Genomic DNA, 20792 nt, shown 5'->3' on the forward strand with positions numbered 1-20792 from the left:
TAGACCTCTTTTTAAAGATTCTGTCTGAAAAATTGTTTAGAATGTACGTGTCAGGAACTTCCCAAATGCCAATTTTAACCCCTAATACTGGCACTTGTGGTCTTGGCAGTAATGTTGATAGGTACATATTGCATTGGTTTGGAAAAAAAAAAAAAAAAAGAGAGAAATGACAGTAATATAATAAAGTTGACGATAAAATAAGTTACTTACACACTTTTTTTTTGTCTTCATAATATAAATGTCGTGATTTTCTTGGTTTATTCAGTAAAAACAAGGTATGTCCTGATAGTAAGATTCAGAAGTAGGTAGTATATTAGGCTCTTGCTTGTAGAATCCTGGCCTATTTTGTTACAGAAGCTGAAAACTGCTTAGTGACTGAGGTAGGGGAAATAGTATGAAGAACCGTTTCATTACTAAAACCGTAGAATGCCTTCCTGGAAAATAAGTTTCTATCCCTGCATCACCACGAAATTTGTGCGTGGTGTTAAGCAAATCAGTTAAACAGTTCTTTGTAGGTCAGAATATGAAATCCTAGACTCCCTCTTGCAGAAAAGCTGAGCAATCACAGTTGTGATTTAAAGGTAGAAAACATATTAGAAAGGACCTCATAGGGTCATTTTGCATGCTGTCTTCATTTAAGATAGAATCAGCTATGTTTAAACTGTTCCTGACAATATTTATCTAACCAGTCTAAAAAATTCTATTCAAGTCAGTGAGAGCTGTTGTAATTGTTTGGGATGCAACATAGCCTGTAAGTAGGCTGTGGGGGATCCAAATTTTGCATATGGAAGGATTTGAACACTTTGGTTGATGAATTTTGTTTCAAATCTTCTAGGGTACAGAAGTAAAATCCCATCGCTGCACAAAGATGTGGAAGTAAATGTTTTGATGCTTAATGAATTACTCTGACATTGATAAATATTGTCAAAAAACAGTGGAAGGAATTTGTGTTCAAAGCAAAGTTTTTTTATTTCAGTTTATAAGGTGTGGACTGCACACATCTTACGTAACTAGAAGTTGCTGAATCCTGCCTGTTCTGCGTACTGAACTGAGCACTGTGCATCATCTGTTATGTACACAAAAGTAATACTTCATAACATAATGAGTCTCGTCTTGTATACACACAGACAAACACCTTAGTGTTGCAAAGGCAATTCAAATCCGGCACTTCATGAAATATATGCACTTTTATTTGCAGCATTACTGTTTGTAAACTTAGCAATTTTCCATAAAAAAAAAAAATAAATTTGATCAGATTCCTTCCTGTGGCAGGGATAATGCCCTCCTGCTCCTTTGCCAACCAGTTTCCTACCTATTCAGTTCTGCTGTAGGAATAGTGCTTGCACACATTTGCATGTAAAAGCAGTAATAGTATAGAATGTACGCAATGAAGATATAATTATTATGCAAAGTCTTAAACATATGATTGTTTTTATTATAATTAATTTTTGGATTATTTTGTACCCCTCATTCTCAACAGCTTATGCTTGGCTGTTTCTCAGTCCTGGTTTGGTTTTGAGACTACTTTTTTTTAACATCTACTTCAAGAGATAGAAGCCATTTAAACATTTCTGACTGCTATAAATGTACAACTGATTAATATATAATTAGTTATATTAAAGTTAACTAACTCTTCATTATATATCTGCAAATCTTGTTTTAGAGAAAAATAATCAAATGAGGCAAGCCAGCATTAGCATTGGGTTAAAAATTACCACTGTAGCAGATTTCCAAGAAAATGCTTTTTCCTTGGTTCCTTTTTTTGCAATAAAGTAGTATCCATAAATGTTTAAGATATACATATAGGGCTTGATTTCTCTCTGTCTCTGTCTCTCTCTCTCAAACTGTTACCTTCATTTTATGCCCTGCAAATTTTCATTCTGGTTATTTCTTATAAATTTGATAAATAGTTACTTTATTTTTGCTTTGTAAGTGTTGACAGAGTAGGGATCCTGAGAAATATCACTTTAAAACAGATGAGGGAGTTCATTTGAACAAGAGTATTAAAATCCTTCCAAATCTGTAGCGAGGTTAGGAATCTTCAGAACTAATACAGTACTTCCAATTGAATCCACCTCTCAGATGCCAGTCAAAGCCTGCTAAAATGTGAGTGACAGCTGTGAGTAACTCTCACAGTGCAATAATGACACATACTAATACTCAACTTCAATCATGAATAGGTAACTTCAGGATACAAAGCAACAACAATAACAAATGCACTTCCTGCCCCGTTTCTGGACCCATTGTTGTCTCCTTCACTCATGGAGGACTCTGAGCTGAGGCAGCTGGTCTTGGAAATTCTGCATAATCTCATTGATCGGCATGACAACAGAGCAAAACTCAGAGGGATACGGTAATTCTTCTGTTTTCTATGGTTCTACTTTAATTGAAGTTCTACTTTAGTATCTGAGTGATGAGTAATTTTGTTTTTAAAATATTTTTCCAAATACAAAATGTTAATGTACTGTTTTGATAAATGCACAGTGCTCTGTATCATTTATTAATGCAAAGAATTTTACAGGTAAACAACGCGTGATACATTAAAAGACCACTCCAATATCTGAAAGTTTAATTGACTTTGTAACTGATTATCTGCTTCGTGGAGGACAGACTATGGTATTTTATATAGAGGAAAAAATATCTGTGGTTGTCATAATTATGTTTATGGTTCTGCCTCTTCAACTGAAATCTGAATATCATTGTTAAACATAAATATAATTAAAATGGAAATTGCTTCAAGATTTGTTTGAATAGTTCATTTATTTCATGTCCTCTTCCCCTTTCAACTTTTTTTTTCCTGAAACGGTATCTTGGTTTCCTTTGTAGAATAATACCAGATGTTTCTGATCTAAAGATAAAACGAGACAAAATTTCAAGGCAGGACGTCAGCTTCATGAAAAAGGTAATAGAGCAAAGTTAACTTTTCCATCTAGAAAGAAGATGAAGTAACTGAACCAGTATCTTTGCTTTTCTTCAACTGTTTTTTGCAGCATGCTGCATATATCAGTATCAAGTGATTTTAATTCTAATTAGTGTCTTGAATGTTGAGGACTTGTAGGTACTTCAGAGATGGTTCCGTGGAATTAAATTTTTATTTATCTCTTTGGTGGAAATCCTTGCATGTGTGAAATTAGAGAAGTGTATATCTAAACTATGGTTCTGAAAACATTCCTCTATAGTTAGATCCCTGTGCTGCATTTCCTTTATCCTTAGTAAGGTCTTTTTATACAGATTCAATTATCAGTTCTTTAGTTAAAACTCAATTAAAATATAAACTCAATTAACAATAGTAGTCTTTCAGTTTTACAGATTTTCTTTGTATTTTTACTTTTTAATTAAGAGCTCTTCTTTAAAAGCCTTGGTAAAACGTCTTGTGTCTTACATCTGAAGTAATGTTAACTTTGAAGAAAAATTGAACCTCCTTACAAGGTACTTTTTTTTACAGGACATTGTGCCAATTGACTTCTGTATATGTTTGGTTCTAAAGAAAAACATATTTTGTTAGTTGATATTTAGGTTACAATTACTTCTTTATACTAAGCACTTTACTTTCTACCATGTATTTACTTATTAATGTGCTCTGTCATTCCTGAATGTAGCTCATCTGTGTGGGTATATTTGTAAACAAAAAATACAGATTCCTGAAGTGAGTGGAAGCAGGCCTTAGAAACGTTTATCACTGTCACCTGCCTGAGATGATACTGTTTTCTCACAGCTATCCTTTACTGCATTGCTTTTGTTTTCTATTAGCTGTGAAATAAAAGATGCATGTCTTCAGAGTATAGACTATGAAGTAAATAATTTTTTAATATTAAGTAAATCTTTGTTAAATATTCTAGTTAGAAAAATTGGAAGAATTGGTATTTAATTTGTCCAGAGGTAAAAATACTATGGATATATAAAATTATGCAAAGTAGTTGTGCTGCTTTCAAGTAGGTTTGCAAGGTACACGTTCTTGCTAGGTTAGTACAGTTGTTAGTCCTTGCAGTATATTTGCCCCTGTTCTGAATAATGTTGGAAAAAGACACATACAAAGAATACTCCAACATTGGCAATTGGTAGTAATGCATCTTTTTGAAAAATGAATTATATTGGAATTCGTCAATACAATACCTTGGATTTACATCAAACATTTTCGATAAGCTGCATATACTGATTTTGCTGGCATACAAATTTTAATTGCCAGACTAAGTATTTGACAGTTAGTCAAGTTAGTTGATAGTTGAGCATTAATCAATGTTTTTATCTTGAAAAAGAGGGCAGGAGAGGAAAATAGACTCTAATCAGGTTAAGAATAGATTATATGGTCTTCTAAAAATGTTTTAACCCTGTGGAATGACATCACTTAATAATTATCTGTGATACTGTTTTAGGTGCGTATCATAAACCTGATTTTACATACCCGGTTTACATCTGTAGTCTATTCATACCAGATTTTTTGTGTAGTCAAAGGAGAAAGATGAAGCACCTTCAGAAGCCCATTAAGACCTGAATGACCATCTAGGCTTGTTTGAGCTTAAGTGGGGATCCCACAGCAATTGTGTATCAAACTTAGGGATTTCAGTAACTAAATTCAGGTGGAATTAAACCAGACATAGGCACAAAGCTCTTTTAATCTCAGTCTACATTCTCAAAGCCAGGAGACTTTCTTTCTGTCATTTAAAGATTCTAACAATAGCCATTGTCTTATTAGGGAAATGTCAAGCTTCTGGCATTTTGTAATCTTCAAAAAATATACTACATAGACTAGAAAAGTCCACATTATACATTTATTTTCATATAACTATCTTTCTTTGCCAATGAATGAATTATTTCATTACTTTTATTTTCCAAATATACTGTCCGTTATAGACCTAACCTTAGCTTTGTTTGTTTCATCATTTTGTGCTCTGGTAATAGCTCCATGTTTCCCTCCTTTGAGTGAAATCTTCCTTCTTGAAGAGACAATGTTAAAAAAATAACTTGCCCTCCTCCTTCTGAAGCTGAATTATTACTTTCAGAGATAAAACATCTTCAGATCAGTCTTCAGATCTTGAAAATCAGTCTTCAGATCTTGAAAATTATCTATGTCACCTGAAATAGACCTGTATCCTCTACAGATTAAGAATGCTGGAGTGATCTTAAGCAGTGTCTTGAATACAAAACCTTTTTCTTAACCTGCCTGTCTCTATTTTCATTTATTTTTGTTGTTGAAATAACAGTTTTTTTACAAAAATTTGGTTAAGCACAGTGCTAGGAGGAAATCAAAGTCACTTTTGTATTTGAGGGTCTTTTATTAGATAACCTCTGTTCTTCACCAGAGCTCCATATGTGCAGTGGTAAGTGAGCTTTGTCCACCTTCTCAACCCCCTGCTAGAAGAATTTTTTTTTTAGTTTGCTATTCAAGAAGACCTGCTTAATGCACAAGTTTGGTGTCTACACTAGAGAACATGGATAACCCTTGCAGTTACTTGAATATGCTTGAGGACGTTTCAAGATCTACTTTTTATGTTCTCTTTTTCATAAACAGGCTTTTTTCTTTTTTTTTTTCTGAATATTTCAGTGAGAAATGCATGTCAATGTCTGACACAGTATGGTATTCATATGCAGTTCTCTGCATTATCTTGCCCATCTGTACACTTCTACAGAAAGTAGAACGGTACTGTGTTTTTGAAATAAGCTGCTGTCTTTATAGTAAACTAGTGGTCTTAGTAGTTTTCATGTACTTGTTTGTGTGTGTGTTTTACCTATTTTTACTTTTTTCTAATTCTGTATCCCAAGTGATCTGTCATCAGAGTAAATTTTTCTAATTCTGTATCCCATGTGATCTGTCATCTCCTTCTTGGAGAAGGGAATTGGGCTGGAGGACATTTAGATATCATTTCTAACCCAAATTATTCTGAGATTTTAATATTTGTTTTCACTTTCTTTGTCTTTCATAGCATGGTCAGCAGTTGTACAGACACATCTACTTAGGCTGTAAAGAAGAAGACAATGTCCAAAAGAATTTTGAGCTGCTGTATACATCTCTAGCTCTTACCACAATTGAACTGGCCAATGAAGAAGTGGTTATTGACCTCATTCGATTAGCTATTGCTCTGCAGGTATGAGTCTGAACCAGTGCTGGGTTCATTGACTAAATTTATATTTGTGAATGTAGATTTGAATAGTTTTCTTTGCCTGTTGATACTCAGATTGGAAATCATATCATTCAGTCCTAATATGATCAATTCATTGAGCAAGTATACTTTATACATAATGTTTCTTAACGTGGAAGCTTCAGCTAATCAGATTTATTAAAAAAGTCTACAGCATGTTCTCTTCATCAAACTTAGCAGATGCAGAAATGTGTTGAAACGTTCCCTGCAACCACAGTTATATTCATTAACAGATTGAGAATCTGTTTTTATAACCTCGTATATATCCTCACCTTGGAAGAAAGCTCTTGGTTAATTGACTGGAAACTTACGTCAAAGCAGGCTAGTTAATCTTACCTATACTAAAACTATATCAGTGTTGAGAGGCTTTACTCTTTAACATTTCTTTTATAGTATCAAACACTTTTTCATTCTTGCACCCAGTCTTCAGTGAAACTGTTAAAAAATAGCTTTATCTATTTATCTAAAATCAAAGCATTGCAAAAAATATTCTGTGTGCCATGAAAATTTGATAAGATTGCATACTGTGTTCTCAGTTCATTCTCTGTCACTAGCCTTATTCTCTTATGTGCACCTGCATTGTGAAACTTCTGAAATGCAGAGTGCATCCTTAGTTTTAAAATGTCACTGAACCCGATCCTCACTTGATGAAAATGATGACAGGAGTTTGACTAGAGCAAAAATAATACCATCTGGAAAACTGTAGAAATGCTAATAAGCATTAAATAATTCCCTTTATGCTATTGTATCCGTGACTCACAAGGATGATTTCTATTTTTAAGATACTGTTCCTAATTTTCCTGATCAGCAGGTAGTCCTTCTGGAAGTTGCACAGAGATACAGGTCATTATTGTACCGTATTCTTTCTCAGAAACAGAAGTTTGAGTTCAGTAGATTTATTTCTATTCATAGCGGTTAAATCCTTCAGGATCTGAGACTAGGATTGTGAGGTGAAAGGTGTTAAGTGCCAAGTAATACCAGATAGTCATCGTAAGTCAGCTAGTGTTACTACTACTAATGATTTCCATGCTTTTGGGACAGCCTGTTAACTTTGGAGGATGTAATGCTGTCCTTTATATTTCAGGACATTGCCATCATCAATGAGGATAATCTACCAATGTTTAATCGTTGTGGTGTCATGGCATTGGTTGCAGCATATCTAAACTTCCTTAGTCAGATGATTGCAGTCCCTGCCTTCTGTCAGCATGTCAGCAAGGTAACACGTAATTAACCAAAGTCATTTAGTGTAGTAAACATCCTATTGGATAAGGAAATATATTCTTTCAAGTAATTGCTTGTGTTCTTGATCTCTGTATTTTTATTCACCAACATTGTTCTTTGCCTCATGTCATCTTACCATCTTCATCTTGCTTGCTGAATCTTAAACTTATGCACAGAATTCTTCTCTCACCATATAGCATTTTTGTTTATGCTACCATATATAACGAGCTAAACTGCCATCTGGTATAAGACTTTACAGCTTCACTGGCTTTGATAAAACAGTACTGATGTAAACATGACCATGAGAACCTGATTTTTTGTCTAAAAGGGTGAGTGCCACAATACTTTCCCTGGTTAAGAGAAGTTCTAAAGGCCTCATTTTTGATGAGGTAAATATTAGTGAGGGACCGATAATCTGCTGCAGTAAACCTATTTAATCAGCTTAGTCATTGGATATGTTAGGTGTGGAACTACTCCATTCATACTATTTGTCTTGACTTTTTTCAGGTCATTGAAACTAGAAGTCTGGAAGCACCTTATTTTCTGCCAGAAACAATTTTCAAAGACAAATGCAAGTAAGTAGATATAGAATATAAATTAATGAACAGTAAACCACCTCTTTACTATTAGAAATTGCACATCATTGAAATGTGTATGTGAAAAATATCGTGTTAAATAGTGTTCAGGATAAGCAGAAAAAAACAGTCATTAGAAGACTATATGAAAAAAGAGTCTGATTTTTAGACTTCTTTTATTGTGGTCAGAAATATTTACACCAAGCACCATATGATGCAGGTATAAGTATTAACTTAGCAAAACGAATTTCCACAGAATTGCAGAATGTTTGAGGTCGGAAGGGACCTTTGCAGGTCACCTGGTCCAAACCCTGCTCAAGCAGGGCCACCTAGAGCAGACTGCCCAGGACTATATCTAGGTGGCTTTTGAGCATCTCCAAGGATGGAGACAATGCAACCTTTCTGGGCAGCCTGTGTCAAGTCACAGTAAAGAAGTGTTCCCTTAGGTTCAGATGGAACCTCCTGTGTTCAGTTTGTTCCCAGTGCCAGGACAAGAGGGACCACTGAAAACAGCCTGGTTCTCTTTGCTCTTCAGGTTCTCTCTCTCCCTTCAGGTATTTATATGTATTAAGATCCTCCCTGCACCTTCTCTAGGCTGAAGAGTCCCAGCTGTCTCAGTTGTTTCTCATAGGAGGGGTGCTCTAGTTCCTTAATAATCTTCTTTGGAGGCTTTCCAGTCTGTTTTGTACTTGGGAGCACAGCACTGGACACTCCAGATGTGGCTTTACCTGTGCTCAATAGAGGGGAAGGATCCACCACCTTTGACCTGCTGTCAGAATTCCTCCTAATGCAGCCCAAGATACCATTAGCTTTTTTTAGGGCAAGGGCACATTGCTGGCAAATGGCAAATACTATTACTCTGCAGTTCTCTCTATTTAACAGAGACCATATTCTCTCAAAATGTAGCACAGTACAGGAACTTGTTTCATGTAACCAAGAATTGCTAACGTAATTTAAAATATTGCAGAGAGATTCATTTCACGCGTTACAGGGTATATATTCATTCGTAAATAATTGAGCACATTTTATTTCTGTCAAATCATCACTGTTGACCCTTTCTGGTTGCTTGCAGACAATGGAAAAATATTTTACTTAATGAACAAATCTCTATTGGTAGATAATAACTTCAAATATATATTTTAACAGTCTTCCAATATCGTTAGAGAAGCATGAAAAAAATTTATTTTTCCTGACAAACAAGATTGCAGAATCATTAGGCGGCAGTGGATACAGTGTGGAAAGATTGTCAGTTCCTTATGTACCCCAGGTAACAGGTAAGTGGTGATAAGTGGCAAAACAGCTAAGTACCAGTTACTAGGAATGCTTTCTTAATGTGTTGTCTGTCAGCACATCAAATAAATGTAGTGTGACTGCTTGGCAGCAGTTTGATCATAGTATAATTGTGTTTTCCTGAGATTCTTTTTTTCTCATGAGCCTCTCTGTTAGTGCAAAGATATTTCAACTTTGTGTCCTTTTTACATTTTTTCATTAAATTCAGGAGGAGGAGCACAAAGTACTTGAGCCCACTTCAACTCTTAAATTGTTTTGCTTTCAAAACAATACCTATAATAATGCTGGTGATTATTTCTGTATTAACTTGAGATAGCAGGTGAGGAAGGACTATATGAGTCAGCATTCTTGATCCTTTTTATGCAGTCACTAAATGGAACAGAAGCCATCCTTTTGCCATCTGGCCTTCTGCTGACTTGAGCGCTTGACCTTAGTCAAGTTCTCAATGAGCAGATGTTATTTTAATCAAGAATGCGATGATTGTCTCCATTTTTAACTTAGTGTGGGGTAACACAATGAAAAGTATGCCTGAGGAAGATTAGTGCTAGTTTGTGCTTCCTACCCAAGATGTGAGAATAGTGCATAAGCAACTACATAGTATTTGACATTCTTGGTTTTCTGCTTTTAATATCTTTTTTCAAAATCCTGTTGAGGAACATATGGAAAAATTGTCTGAAGAATTTGTTTTACTAACCATGTGTGTTTTGTGGCTGTGTTTAACTATAATGGGGCTATTCCAGTCTGAAGCATGGTTTTTTTTTTTTGTTTTTTTTTTTTTTCAAAATAAAAGTACCTAGCAAGAAAATGATTCCTATATTCTGTAGATTAAACATAGAAAGAAACCTGGTATATATGGACAGTGAATATTAGATCATGCTTACAGAATGGTTCAACTACATTCAAAGACGACGACACGTTTGCTGAATCTTTTGGGATAGATGGGAAGGGAATGAGAACAACTGATGTGGTTTTGCCCCAAGTATTAGCAAGCAAACTAGCGATACATTTAGAGAGACAGCAGAAATGTCTGTTTTCTCTCCTTGCTGGGTATCTTCTAAAAAAGGGAAAGGTCACCGTACTGTTTAGATTATTTCTTCTGGAATCCAAAAAAAATAGTTAACATCGTGTTTTAGTATTGGCAGAAGAGGTAGGTACCAAGTAATGAAATGTTACGTTTTCAGATTTTTACTGTTCTTTGAGTGAGTGAGAATGGAATGAGAAAGATAGCCTGGTTGAAAAATAAAGTTGGAAATTACGTCAAGCCTCTTCTAGAAAATAAGATGCATTTGTAGCTAATTGACCTTGCTAGGATTTACTTGGATACTTTCTTAAAATGCATTTCTACGCAGGAATTTACGTACGTTCTGACATCAAGAAGGGTTAAGTGAGTTCAGGTGGAAAGTAATACCTGCTTAACTGCTGCTTGGGTGATGAGAAATGCTTGTATTTAATGATAAATGTTAGTGTGTGTGAATCAGATGGATTTGTTTTGTTTGCTTGTCACAATGTTTTGCAGAGAACTGACAACCAATACTGATTTCATGTCTATTATTATACCCGATTAGAATCATTAAGCTTTGATCCTGTGGAATATTGCACTTCCAAGGTTTTCACTGAACTAAATCAAGGCCAAAGTGAATATTTTGGAGTTCTGAAACTTTTCATTTTGATTTAAATGAAATGTTTCATTTCTACCATTATATTATAATGCTACAATACAGTGTTTCAAAGTATGTCAATGATTTTAGTAAAAGATAAGTCAATTTTTGATACATTCCCATTAAAGTTATGGTTGAACTAAAAAAGCTAGTAAAAATCTTAAATATTTCTAGTATATTTAAATATTAATATTTAACAATGACATATATAGAGAATCATCATCGTCTTCCTGTTTGCCTGCTAATTTGTGGTGCTTCCTATCAGTTTAAAAGACACTTTTTGTTCTTGTTCTCTTCTTTATTGGAGGGTGTGGGGAGGTGTTGTAGGGGTACAGTGGGGAAGCTGATATTTAAATGTGCACATATATATATGTAAATGTTTTAATTTAGCTCTATTTCCATTAGGTAAAAAAAAACATAAATGCAGACACAAGTCAAAAGGTAAAAATGAGTTGTAGGACATCCCGCTCTCCTGCTAGCTGTGGTGTGCGTGGATAGGATGTTCCCAGTCCAAAAAAAAAGTGCTTTTAGAAGGCTTTTAGATAAATAGGCCAGAAATTGTCTTGTACTTAGTGTGTCATTCTGTTGTTTTTTGTTTATCTCCTTTCTCATATACCTGTAGCAGTATTTGCAGCTGCAAGGTCTGCTTTTGTGCTTATTCTCAATTTAGAACTCAAAATTATGGTAGCTTCCTATTTTTGTTCCCTGAAGGTGGTAGGGCGGTAGGTGTCATTTTTTGTGATGGTACTAATTACCTCGTTGAGTGAAATTACAAGATCTTGCTTCAAAGTTGGAAGAAGCTGTCAACAGCTCACAGAATGATGATTCATCTTACTCTAAGTCTGTGGTAAACTACAAAACTGAGGGTTTTATTAATGAAATATGAAGATGAGTAAGTACAGCACTCACCACTTTTGCTTTCATTCAATTCTGTTTATTTCAACTTCTAATTCATTCCTTTAACTCAGTTTAATTTCTACTTGAGCTACGTTAAGTTAAATAAAGATTTACCACACATTTTCATGCTTTAATCTTCTCTTTAGCTTTTCCCAGTAGCATGGTAAGTTCAGCATAGGGTAGATTTTGTTCTGTAAACCAAGAATAAATTCTATCTGTAGGTGCAGTTTGTTTTTATTCCTTGCACACACACAATATTGCCAGTATTACTGTGGCAGGGTGCAAAATTGATTTTTTTCTGTCCCTGAGGAAAAGAAAGTTCGTGAACAAGTACTTCTGGGCATCTGCATGGATGCAACTGGCAGCACAGTTCAAGATCTGGCACTAAACTTTCAATGCCACACTCTTCAAAACAAGAAGTCACAAAGAAGAAATGTCTGGCTGCATAATATTGTGTTATGAAGAAAGGTTTTTTTATCTGCTACCATCCAAGTAATATTGATTGAACTACATAGGTTCTAGGTTCTTTTTACTTAGGTTTAGTGATTGAATAGAAGTATATTTTAAGCGCTTACTGTAAATTGAATTGTGAAGATACAGCACTTAGCATATTGATTTGGAAATCTTTATTTCACTTTAAGAGTTACCTTGGTAAGTATGTGTGTTAAACTTCTAGTCACCTGTGAAAGAGATGAAAAATACAGTAGACAAGGTTACTTTATTTCCTCTCAGCAAAAATGTTTGCTGTACTCCACACTGCATACCTACCATCCCGTGCTTCAGGTAGTGTTTCCTCCACACTGAGCTCAAGGAAGGTGTTGTGGGTAAGATGTGGAGGCCCTAGTCTGATGTTAGAAACAGGATGAATCAACATCGTGTGTAGCTCAGAATCTTCAGGAGATAACTTTCGTATCATAAAAAAATGAGAAAGGAAAAAGGCCAGAGAGAAAATAGTCAAGATGGTGAAACAATTAGTAAAATAGTGATTTTTGGAAATCATCTAGGTCCACAGAGGAATAAACTTTGCTTCTGTTGAGTAATAACAAGTTAAAAAAAAAAACAAAACCTGGAAAGTTCTACTCGTATGCAGTTTTTCCATAAATTTTGCTTTGGAGGACAAAAGTTAACACAGCCCATGGAAGTGCATTTTCAAGGAGAGGGTTGGGGCTAGGGAGGTGGAATGGGACTCAACACTTGACTGGAAAGGCTAGTTTCATTCTTAGCACAATGCTGTCATTTTAGAGAACAGTCTGTGAAGAAATGTTCTGTCTTGATGAAAAGGATGAGGGTCCCTTGGGAGAACCCTGGCAAAAAGGGGCTCGTGACTCTGACTGGGGTATTGGGGGGCTCCCCCGCTGCCTTTGTGCCTCTGGGATCTCCTGTGTGTGGAAATTAGCTTTGTATCATATAACCTAGCCGAAAGCGTTGGAGATGACACAACTTTTTACCCACTTAATCAGTTGGTATTAGAGAAGAATGGCTCTTATTAGGCAAGAATAGTAAGACGTCCATTATAAAAATGAGTTCTATCCAAAATAGTCCCAAAAATGTGCCTTGTGCTGTTTTTTTGTGTCAATTATAGAGAGAGCAGCAAGATGGCAGCAAAGACGTACGTTTGTCTTGTGTTTACCCTTGGCTGGTTACGGTGCTCTCCTCTCTGCGTGTGTTGGGTTGTGTACCACTGAGCCAGCAGGGATTAAAAATAAGTAAATCCTTCAAAATGCCACTTCAAATGCTCGGAGAACTTGGCAGAGGTTGCTAAGCTTCAGGTGTTTTCCACTACACTTGTTCTTCCACTGCCTCTTGATCTGAAAATGGTATTTCATTTATATGACTGTTCTGAAAGTTATTTCTTGATTTATAAAAGCCAAGTATGTTTAGCTATGAACGAACGCTTTTCATGATATTTGCACTGCAGAAGCCCTTTGCTAGAAGCGGTTTAAACAAAGAACGTGAAGGAACGAACATAAATTACCTTTCCATGGGGGAATTTTACTGCCTTTCTCCTTATTTTACCATCAAGTGCCTGTAGGTGCTTCTAACCCAGTACAGTAGAAGTCGTCTGTCTGAAACAGTAATCACCATTTCCCAATGTCTTTATCTCAGCTAAAATCTAAAATGTGACAGCAATTCATGGTTTTGTAAATGAGATGCATGCAAGTTAAGCTATTCTTGTCTCCATTTGTTAGAGGTTCCTCGTGACGTGTCTTTAAATGTATTTTTGGTGTTTCTTATCTTATGTTCCTGTATTAAACGTCAAAATGAGAAATGATTATTGGTGTTTTGCTGCAGGAATGCAATCAGAAAAAGCAAATCCATCTAGTGATGGATCATTCGATCATAATCTGCTTCTGCATTAATAAAATTGTGTTCCTTTTAGTATCAGCATAGTTGGACTTGCTACTGTTTGTAGAAAATAAGAAGCAAAGATATTTTTTTTCACCAAGTAGATTTTAGACTTGCTGAGTGTGTTATTTGTAGCAACAAGAATAAGGAAGGGTTGTAGTTCATTTCCATTCAGAAATCTTTATTGTCTCTTGTCAGTGAGTCATCTTCCAAGAAGCTCCTTTCTGTTTCAAAATACCTTCAGATTGAGACCTTAACATTTCAGTTTCACAGCCAAGAAAAAAAAATGTTTAGGCTTCTGTAAATTACTCTGCAGCAGTATATCATCACGTGCTATGCTACTTATTTATTTGAATAAGATCTCACCTCTTTTTTTTAAGTTGTCTTTCAAGGGAAAGTTGGCAGGTTTGGGGACGGGTGGGGGAAGGTACAATAAAGAGGTTATTTTTCTTTCCTATTTAATTATTTAGTCAGAAAGCTAATGCATTATTTTTCACAACAATCCAAGTGATAAAACAGGTGATCTAGGGTTAAATAGACATATAGGAACAAAACTATCTGATAGACATGTAGGAACAGAACTATCTGATGTGTAGAAGTGCGTGTAACAGCTGAAACATGAATTGTAAAGTGAGCTATGTTGTTGGTTTTGTTTTATTGTTTTCATAGATGAGGACAGACTCTCCAGGAGAAAGAGCATTGTGGACACGGTATCTATTCAGGTGGATATTCTACCTGGCAACAACACGGAGGACAAGGTATGAAAATTGCAGGATATTTTAAGGCAGCATTTTCAGGGTTGGTGGGGAGGTAGGGGTGAGAGGAACAACCTGCAAATGAAGTTTTCCCAGAAATTCTAGTATTTAATCGTTCTAGCAATGTTAAATGTTTTCTTGATGGGTTTTTTTCTAATTCCTGTACTTGTAGAAGTGTGTTGTCAAACACGCTGATACTGATCTTGCTGTATGAAAATGTGAACAATTTTTTCATTATAATTTTTACAAATAGTACTGCAGACTATGGGGTAGCAATACATGAATATGCCAAACTACTAATATTTTATTAGTGAATATTCTAAGTAAAATATTTTCTTGGCATTTTGAGGGATTAAATAAAATTCCTGAATGTGTATCCCTGCATCATTTGAAGTATCCCTGAGGGTGGTCATCTTCAGCGTGGGGCTGACAGATTTAAGAATGTCTTTGAGACGGGCAGGTGAAGACTAGGCAGGCTACTTAGACCACAGTGTTACAGAGTCACACACACACAATACTGTAAAGACACAGGAAGGAAAGGAGTAGAAACAAAAGGTTCATGTATAGGGTACAAGAGCTGATGCTAATTACCTCCCATGAAAACTATGTTATAATTAAAATCATCCCACATCTTTTGACACCTCATTTCAAGTATTTATTAAAATAAATTTCCATTTCTTTCCAGTGAATCTTTCTCAAAGCTCTGTTGTTTGTTGTTTTTTTTTTTTTTTTTTTTTTTAATGAATTAGATTTCTTCTGGCTACAAAGAAGATTTGCTGTTATAATTGAGGTGTTTGAGTCTGCAGATGAATCCTACCATTGGTATCGTAAAGAGAAAAAAATCAGATAGGGACTTGAAACAGCATCTGTGGACGGAGTAGAGCTGAATATTAGTTTTAAAAAAATGCAGTATTATGTTATTGCCATTGCAAAGGAGCAAGCCTTGATTTAGAATTAACTGACAGAAGTGGTTGTGTTTTACATCTTTATTATTCCTTTGTGCTGCTGATACCTCAGGTGATACTCTGTGTTCACTTCTGCACTAACAAGGATACAGACAAACTAGATAAAAGTTCAGGAGAAATGAACAAAATTCAAAATAAGCAAGATAATCACAATTCTTTGCTTTCTGAAGAAAGTCAATATTCCTAGTAGGGATGATGCTCCTTTAAATTTCATGTGTTATATATGATTGAAGAATTCTCTCTTGAATATAAAATTGAATGAAAGTCTCATTTCAGATTTCAAGTGATTAAGTTATTTTAAACATTGATCTATAGCCATTTATGGAACAGGATATAGCAGTTTTAGATGAATAAAATCTTTGCATTCACAGTTGAATGCGGTACAGTGTCTTTTGGATGATGAATTACTGTTTGTATCTTCTAAAAACAAGAATCTTATTCATCAGAAAGACGTGAAATGAAAAATTCTTCCTTTAATCGCTTAACGGTGTCTTTCCATTTTTTTTATTGTGCTGAGGGGAAAATGGTATTTTCTGATTTGCTGATTACACCTTGATAACTAATTCACAAGCATTTGCAAAACTTTCCTTCTGCAATGGTGCTTTGTAATTTTTTGCTAATTATTGTTCCATTATAGTGGCAATTTTTGGCCACCTACAACATAAGATGGTATGCTGGTTATAGCCTAACAGCAGGGAAAAACGTCCATGAGGGTGTTAAATCTGAGTCTCTTGCTGTGTAAATTAGTAACTGTAATATCCCTAACTTACACCACACATAAACAATAAGGAAAAGTAGAATAAAGCTTTATGATTGAGAGGATAAAGTACCTTTTTTTTTTTTTCATTTAAACTTTAGTATTGATGATATAGGGTATTGTTTCTACACTGCCTGAGGACTGCGTGAAGACTGTTTATCCTTAAAATACCTATTATACAACACAAACACAATTGTCAGCACAATTGAAGTTTCTCATTGTGATAAGGCTGTCAGTGAATCCTGTTTAGGAAGATGGACTCTTCTGTAGATATCTCCTTTTCTAAGTGGAAAGCATTTGTGAAAGCAGCTAGTCCTACAGCCAGATATAATGCTAGCTGATACCAGAAAACGTTACAGCTGTTAAGAAATCGGAAAGGCTGCAACAATATTTACCAAATATAAATCATATAAAAGGTGATTATTTCAAAACCTGAGTACTCTGTCTCTAGCACTATCAACGAATATTTGACTAAAAGGAGATTTTATTAATGTTTATTAATTTTTGTCGTTTAATATTTTTTTGCTGTTTTTTTTTCCTGTTTATTAATGTATTCAGAGGTAGAGAATACAATGCTACTGCAATAAAATTTGTTAGAAAAGTATCATTTACAGCTGCACTTCCTCAAATAATGCTTGATATAAAAGCAAAGCTACTACTTGTTAAGGCTTTTTCATTTACAGTAGATCAAGTCAATGAATTAACAAACAGAAAGAATTTAAAGAGTCTTCTGAACTGGGTGATACAACATCTTGATACCTTACAGATCATTCATCTTAAGTTATATTAGAACATCCTAAACAATTAGAGTTTATAAGGAAAAATACAGGTGCTGAATATTTACACATAGTTAGTTTTGAAGAGTTAAAATAATTTAGGCTAAGCTGAGAAAACTGTTATATTCAGCTGTACCCTGTTCTCCTGTCCAAGCATTCTTCCCTAATATTGTCACGGTGGTTTCACTGTAACAAAAGACTTCTTGATACAGAAATACCATGTAAAGAAATGAAGCACAAAGATCGATGAGATGGAGCTCTGCAGAGAAATGTTCATGCATCTTTGGTAATTTTGCAGCCCCAAGCAATCCCTAATGAAGTACATCTACAGAAGCAAATGGGTATTCATATTGGCAAATTAACAGATTTTCTCAGTGCATCAGACGTAGTTTGTTATGAAGAGCCCCTTAGCTCCAATGCTTACAACATAAACAAATTTCTTGGAGTCCATACTGGTACAAAGTTAGTCTAATGCAATAAAAATTTTCTACTCTACCCTCAACCACCAACTCATATTTTAGTATCACATTGCTGATAGTTCAACTAGTCTCAGGAAGGAGTTGTTAATTATTCTCAACAGATGTCTTAAGAATCAATACTGAGGTTTACAGTACAAGAAACATAACAGTGTATTCCTGACGCAAAGGAGAGTTCAACCAAAATTCAAGTCCTTTTCCACAGTATTAGTTGTTATAGAGCATCTTGACCAGGAATTTGGAAAGTTTTCCTTGATCTCACTTTATAAAAAATTTCCTCAGTAAATAATCGTGATTTTTAGGACACAAAACTTCAGCCTGAATGATTATTTTGATCTGTTGTTGGTATCTAGAAACAGGTTTGTAATAAATAAGCTGATTGGCTTTAAGTGCATCTGGCAATATCAGTTCTCAATATACAAAGATAGTTGCTTGCAGAGAACTGCCAACCATTCCAATGGCGAAGAATTAAGAATTAATGGACTGTTTTTTGTAGAAACTACTGATAAAACTATTAGAAACTTGTAAGGTAAAACATGTTTTGTAGCTATTTTGGCCTTCTGTATTTATTGCATTCCACAGTTTTTCGAAGCTTGTGCTAGTGAGGTTTAAGGCATTTTGTATCTTTGTCTTTAGGTTGATAATACTGAAGAAATTACCTTTGAAGCTTTGAAGAAAGCGATTGGTAAGACTTATTACAATTGTGTTTAACAGCATACTTCTAGACTACTGTGGAATTACTAGAGAGAACATGTTGCCACAATAACATAATTAAAATACTACATTTGTTTCTCATCAGCTAGTAAACTGATTTAAAATTTCAGCCATTTATTTCTGAATATCTGAAATGAGATTTTGATAATTTTTGTGACTTCATTCTCTGAAGCTAATGTGACTGAATGAAACCATCTGGAAGTGCCTATCATCTATTAAATTTGCCCTTACAGACCAAGCTATAAATAATGTGAGATTTTCAAATTCTGTTGAGTGATTATTTATAAATGAACTTAAATATTTTTTTACTTATTAAGGACAGATTTTTAGGTCTTCAGTGCATTCAGGAAACAGATTGTAAGACTTGAAAAACACTCAGTTTCTGAGTTAGTGTACTGATACAAATGTATTTGCTGTGTTTAGAGGAAGATTCTTCTGAACAGTGATCCAGCTAGTAGAACTCGGAATTAAAGTTTCCTTATTTCATACTGCTATAAGTAATTACTAATTAATGTTGTCCAGTCCACCAAAATTCTGTCAAAAACAGGGATTGAACATGGACATTTTAAACAATAACTCAGTCTGACTGTTTTCCAAAGCTAACTGCTGAAGTACTTTAATTTGTTAGATGCTGGAAAGTTCCAGCTGTTGTTCACTCAGCCTATGGCGGTATAACTCACTTTTCCCAAATTCTGATGAAAAAAAAAAAAAGTAATAATAATCCTGCCTTCATGTCTATGTGATGCTGGGAGGGAGGATACTCCCTTCTTTTCTCTTGAAGCTGAACCTGGATGCAGTGAGTGAGAATTGCAGTCTGGAGTCCAGATGATGCATCTGACTGAGATGTAGGGCTGACTGTCCTAGTGTTAAGCACGTCGTGAGAAAGGGGCAGAACTGGCATCCTCAAACCAGCTCCATGAAATTGTATCAGCATTTTGCTTTAGAAGCAGTGACAGCTGACAGCTTGTTTGGGTATGGTTGCATCACTTCAAATACAGTGCCTGTTTGCTTCTGCAGTGCACTTTGTTTTAAAAACACAATGTAAATGAAGACAAAACACTGAGAGATTTAAATCACATGTACTTGATAGGCAAAATTACATTTATATATATATATTTTTTAAAGATAACAATGGACTTGAAGAACAAGAAAAAGAAAAAAGGCGTCTTGTGATTGAAAAGTTCCAAAAAGCACCATTTGAAGAAATTGCAGCACAATGTGAAACCAAAGTGAGTTTCTACAATATGTTATACAGTAGTGAAGATACTAGCATAAGCATTTATAGAGACGTGCTGGCTAAAGATGATTTATGATATTATATCAGTGTTGCTGTTGTTGCTAAAGAATAGCATCCAGTTCTTTGTCTTCAGCTATCGTCTCTGCAATAATAATTATCTATGTCGGGAAATTCCAGTTATAAAAGTATACTTTTTGTTGTTCCTACACCATTTGGAAAGGATTGGAAATCTTATATGCTCTTCATCTCAATGTTATCCTTACTGTCTTTGAAACATAGATTCACAGTCTATTTCATCCTGGGATAAACGGAGCAGTATTTATACATTTAATTATTCAAAGTATATAATGACGCAACTCCTATCTTCAACAACAAAATCTGCTATATAATACCTTGCGTTCCAAGGCAGGCTCACTCAATCTCACATGCCTCTTCAGGGCTCAGAATCCTTGGATCAGTGGGAAATTAAATCTAAGTTGGAAATGCTGCCTAGATTTGCCATGTAGCAATGTGAAACACACTGAGTATGGCGTGTCACATTCATTTTAGCTTTGTTCAAGATGCAGTAGTTAATTATTAATTTTTTTTACTCCAGGCAAACTTGCTTCATGATAGACTTGCACAGATACTGGAACTCACCATTCGGTAAGGCTTTATGCAAGAAGAATATGGTGAATGAAAAATGAGTTATAAAACAATTGTGATTACATTGAGGTGGTCATGTCACAGTGTTCTTAAACACACATAATAGGCAGAAGATAATTGACTTATCTGAAAACAGTAGTCTTAAAGAGTCACTTTGACTTCCTTGTTGTTATTTTGAATATTTTAGGTAGTGGAAATTATCCAGAAACCATGCAGTATCATAAATCCTACATGTATAAATGCCTCTTCAAAGTATAATCAATCAATTCAAATTTTTCAAGAGTTTATCAAAGAGAACATAACTGCCCCCTGATTGTAGCAATATGAAGAGCTTTTATGATAT

At 34.9% G+C, this 20792-nt stretch overlaps 1 protein-coding gene across 8 annotated transcripts in view; it reads left to right on the plus strand.

Moving 5' to 3' along the window:
* EFR3A (EFR3 homolog A) overlaps window positions 1–20792 on the plus strand; it is an 83257-nt gene that overhangs the window by 59022 nt on the left and 3443 nt on the right. For all 8 annotated transcript variants that reach the window (XM_080581841.1, XM_080581840.1, XM_080581839.1 and 5 more), the window contains 10 exons: window positions 2181–2353; window positions 2827–2902; window positions 5922–6083; window positions 7222–7353; window positions 7866–7933; window positions 9080–9207; window positions 14794–14882; window positions 18490–18538; window positions 19693–19796; window positions 20400–20449. In XM_080581841.1, coding sequence (XP_080437967.1) covers window positions 2181–2353; window positions 2827–2902; window positions 5922–6083; window positions 7222–7353; window positions 7866–7933; window positions 9080–9207; window positions 14794–14882; window positions 18490–18538; window positions 19693–19796; window positions 20400–20449 — 1031 coding nt within the window. The remainder of the gene's footprint in view (window positions 1–2180; window positions 2354–2826; window positions 2903–5921; window positions 6084–7221; window positions 7354–7865; window positions 7934–9079; window positions 9208–14793; window positions 14883–18489; window positions 18539–19692; window positions 19797–20399; window positions 20450–20792) is intronic.

Source organism: Anser brachyrhynchus (genome assembly GCF_964034855.1).
Source record: "Anser brachyrhynchus genome assembly, chromosome: 2".
In the NCBI taxonomy this organism is placed as follows: domain Eukaryota; kingdom Metazoa; phylum Chordata; class Aves; order Anseriformes; family Anatidae; genus Anser; species Anser brachyrhynchus.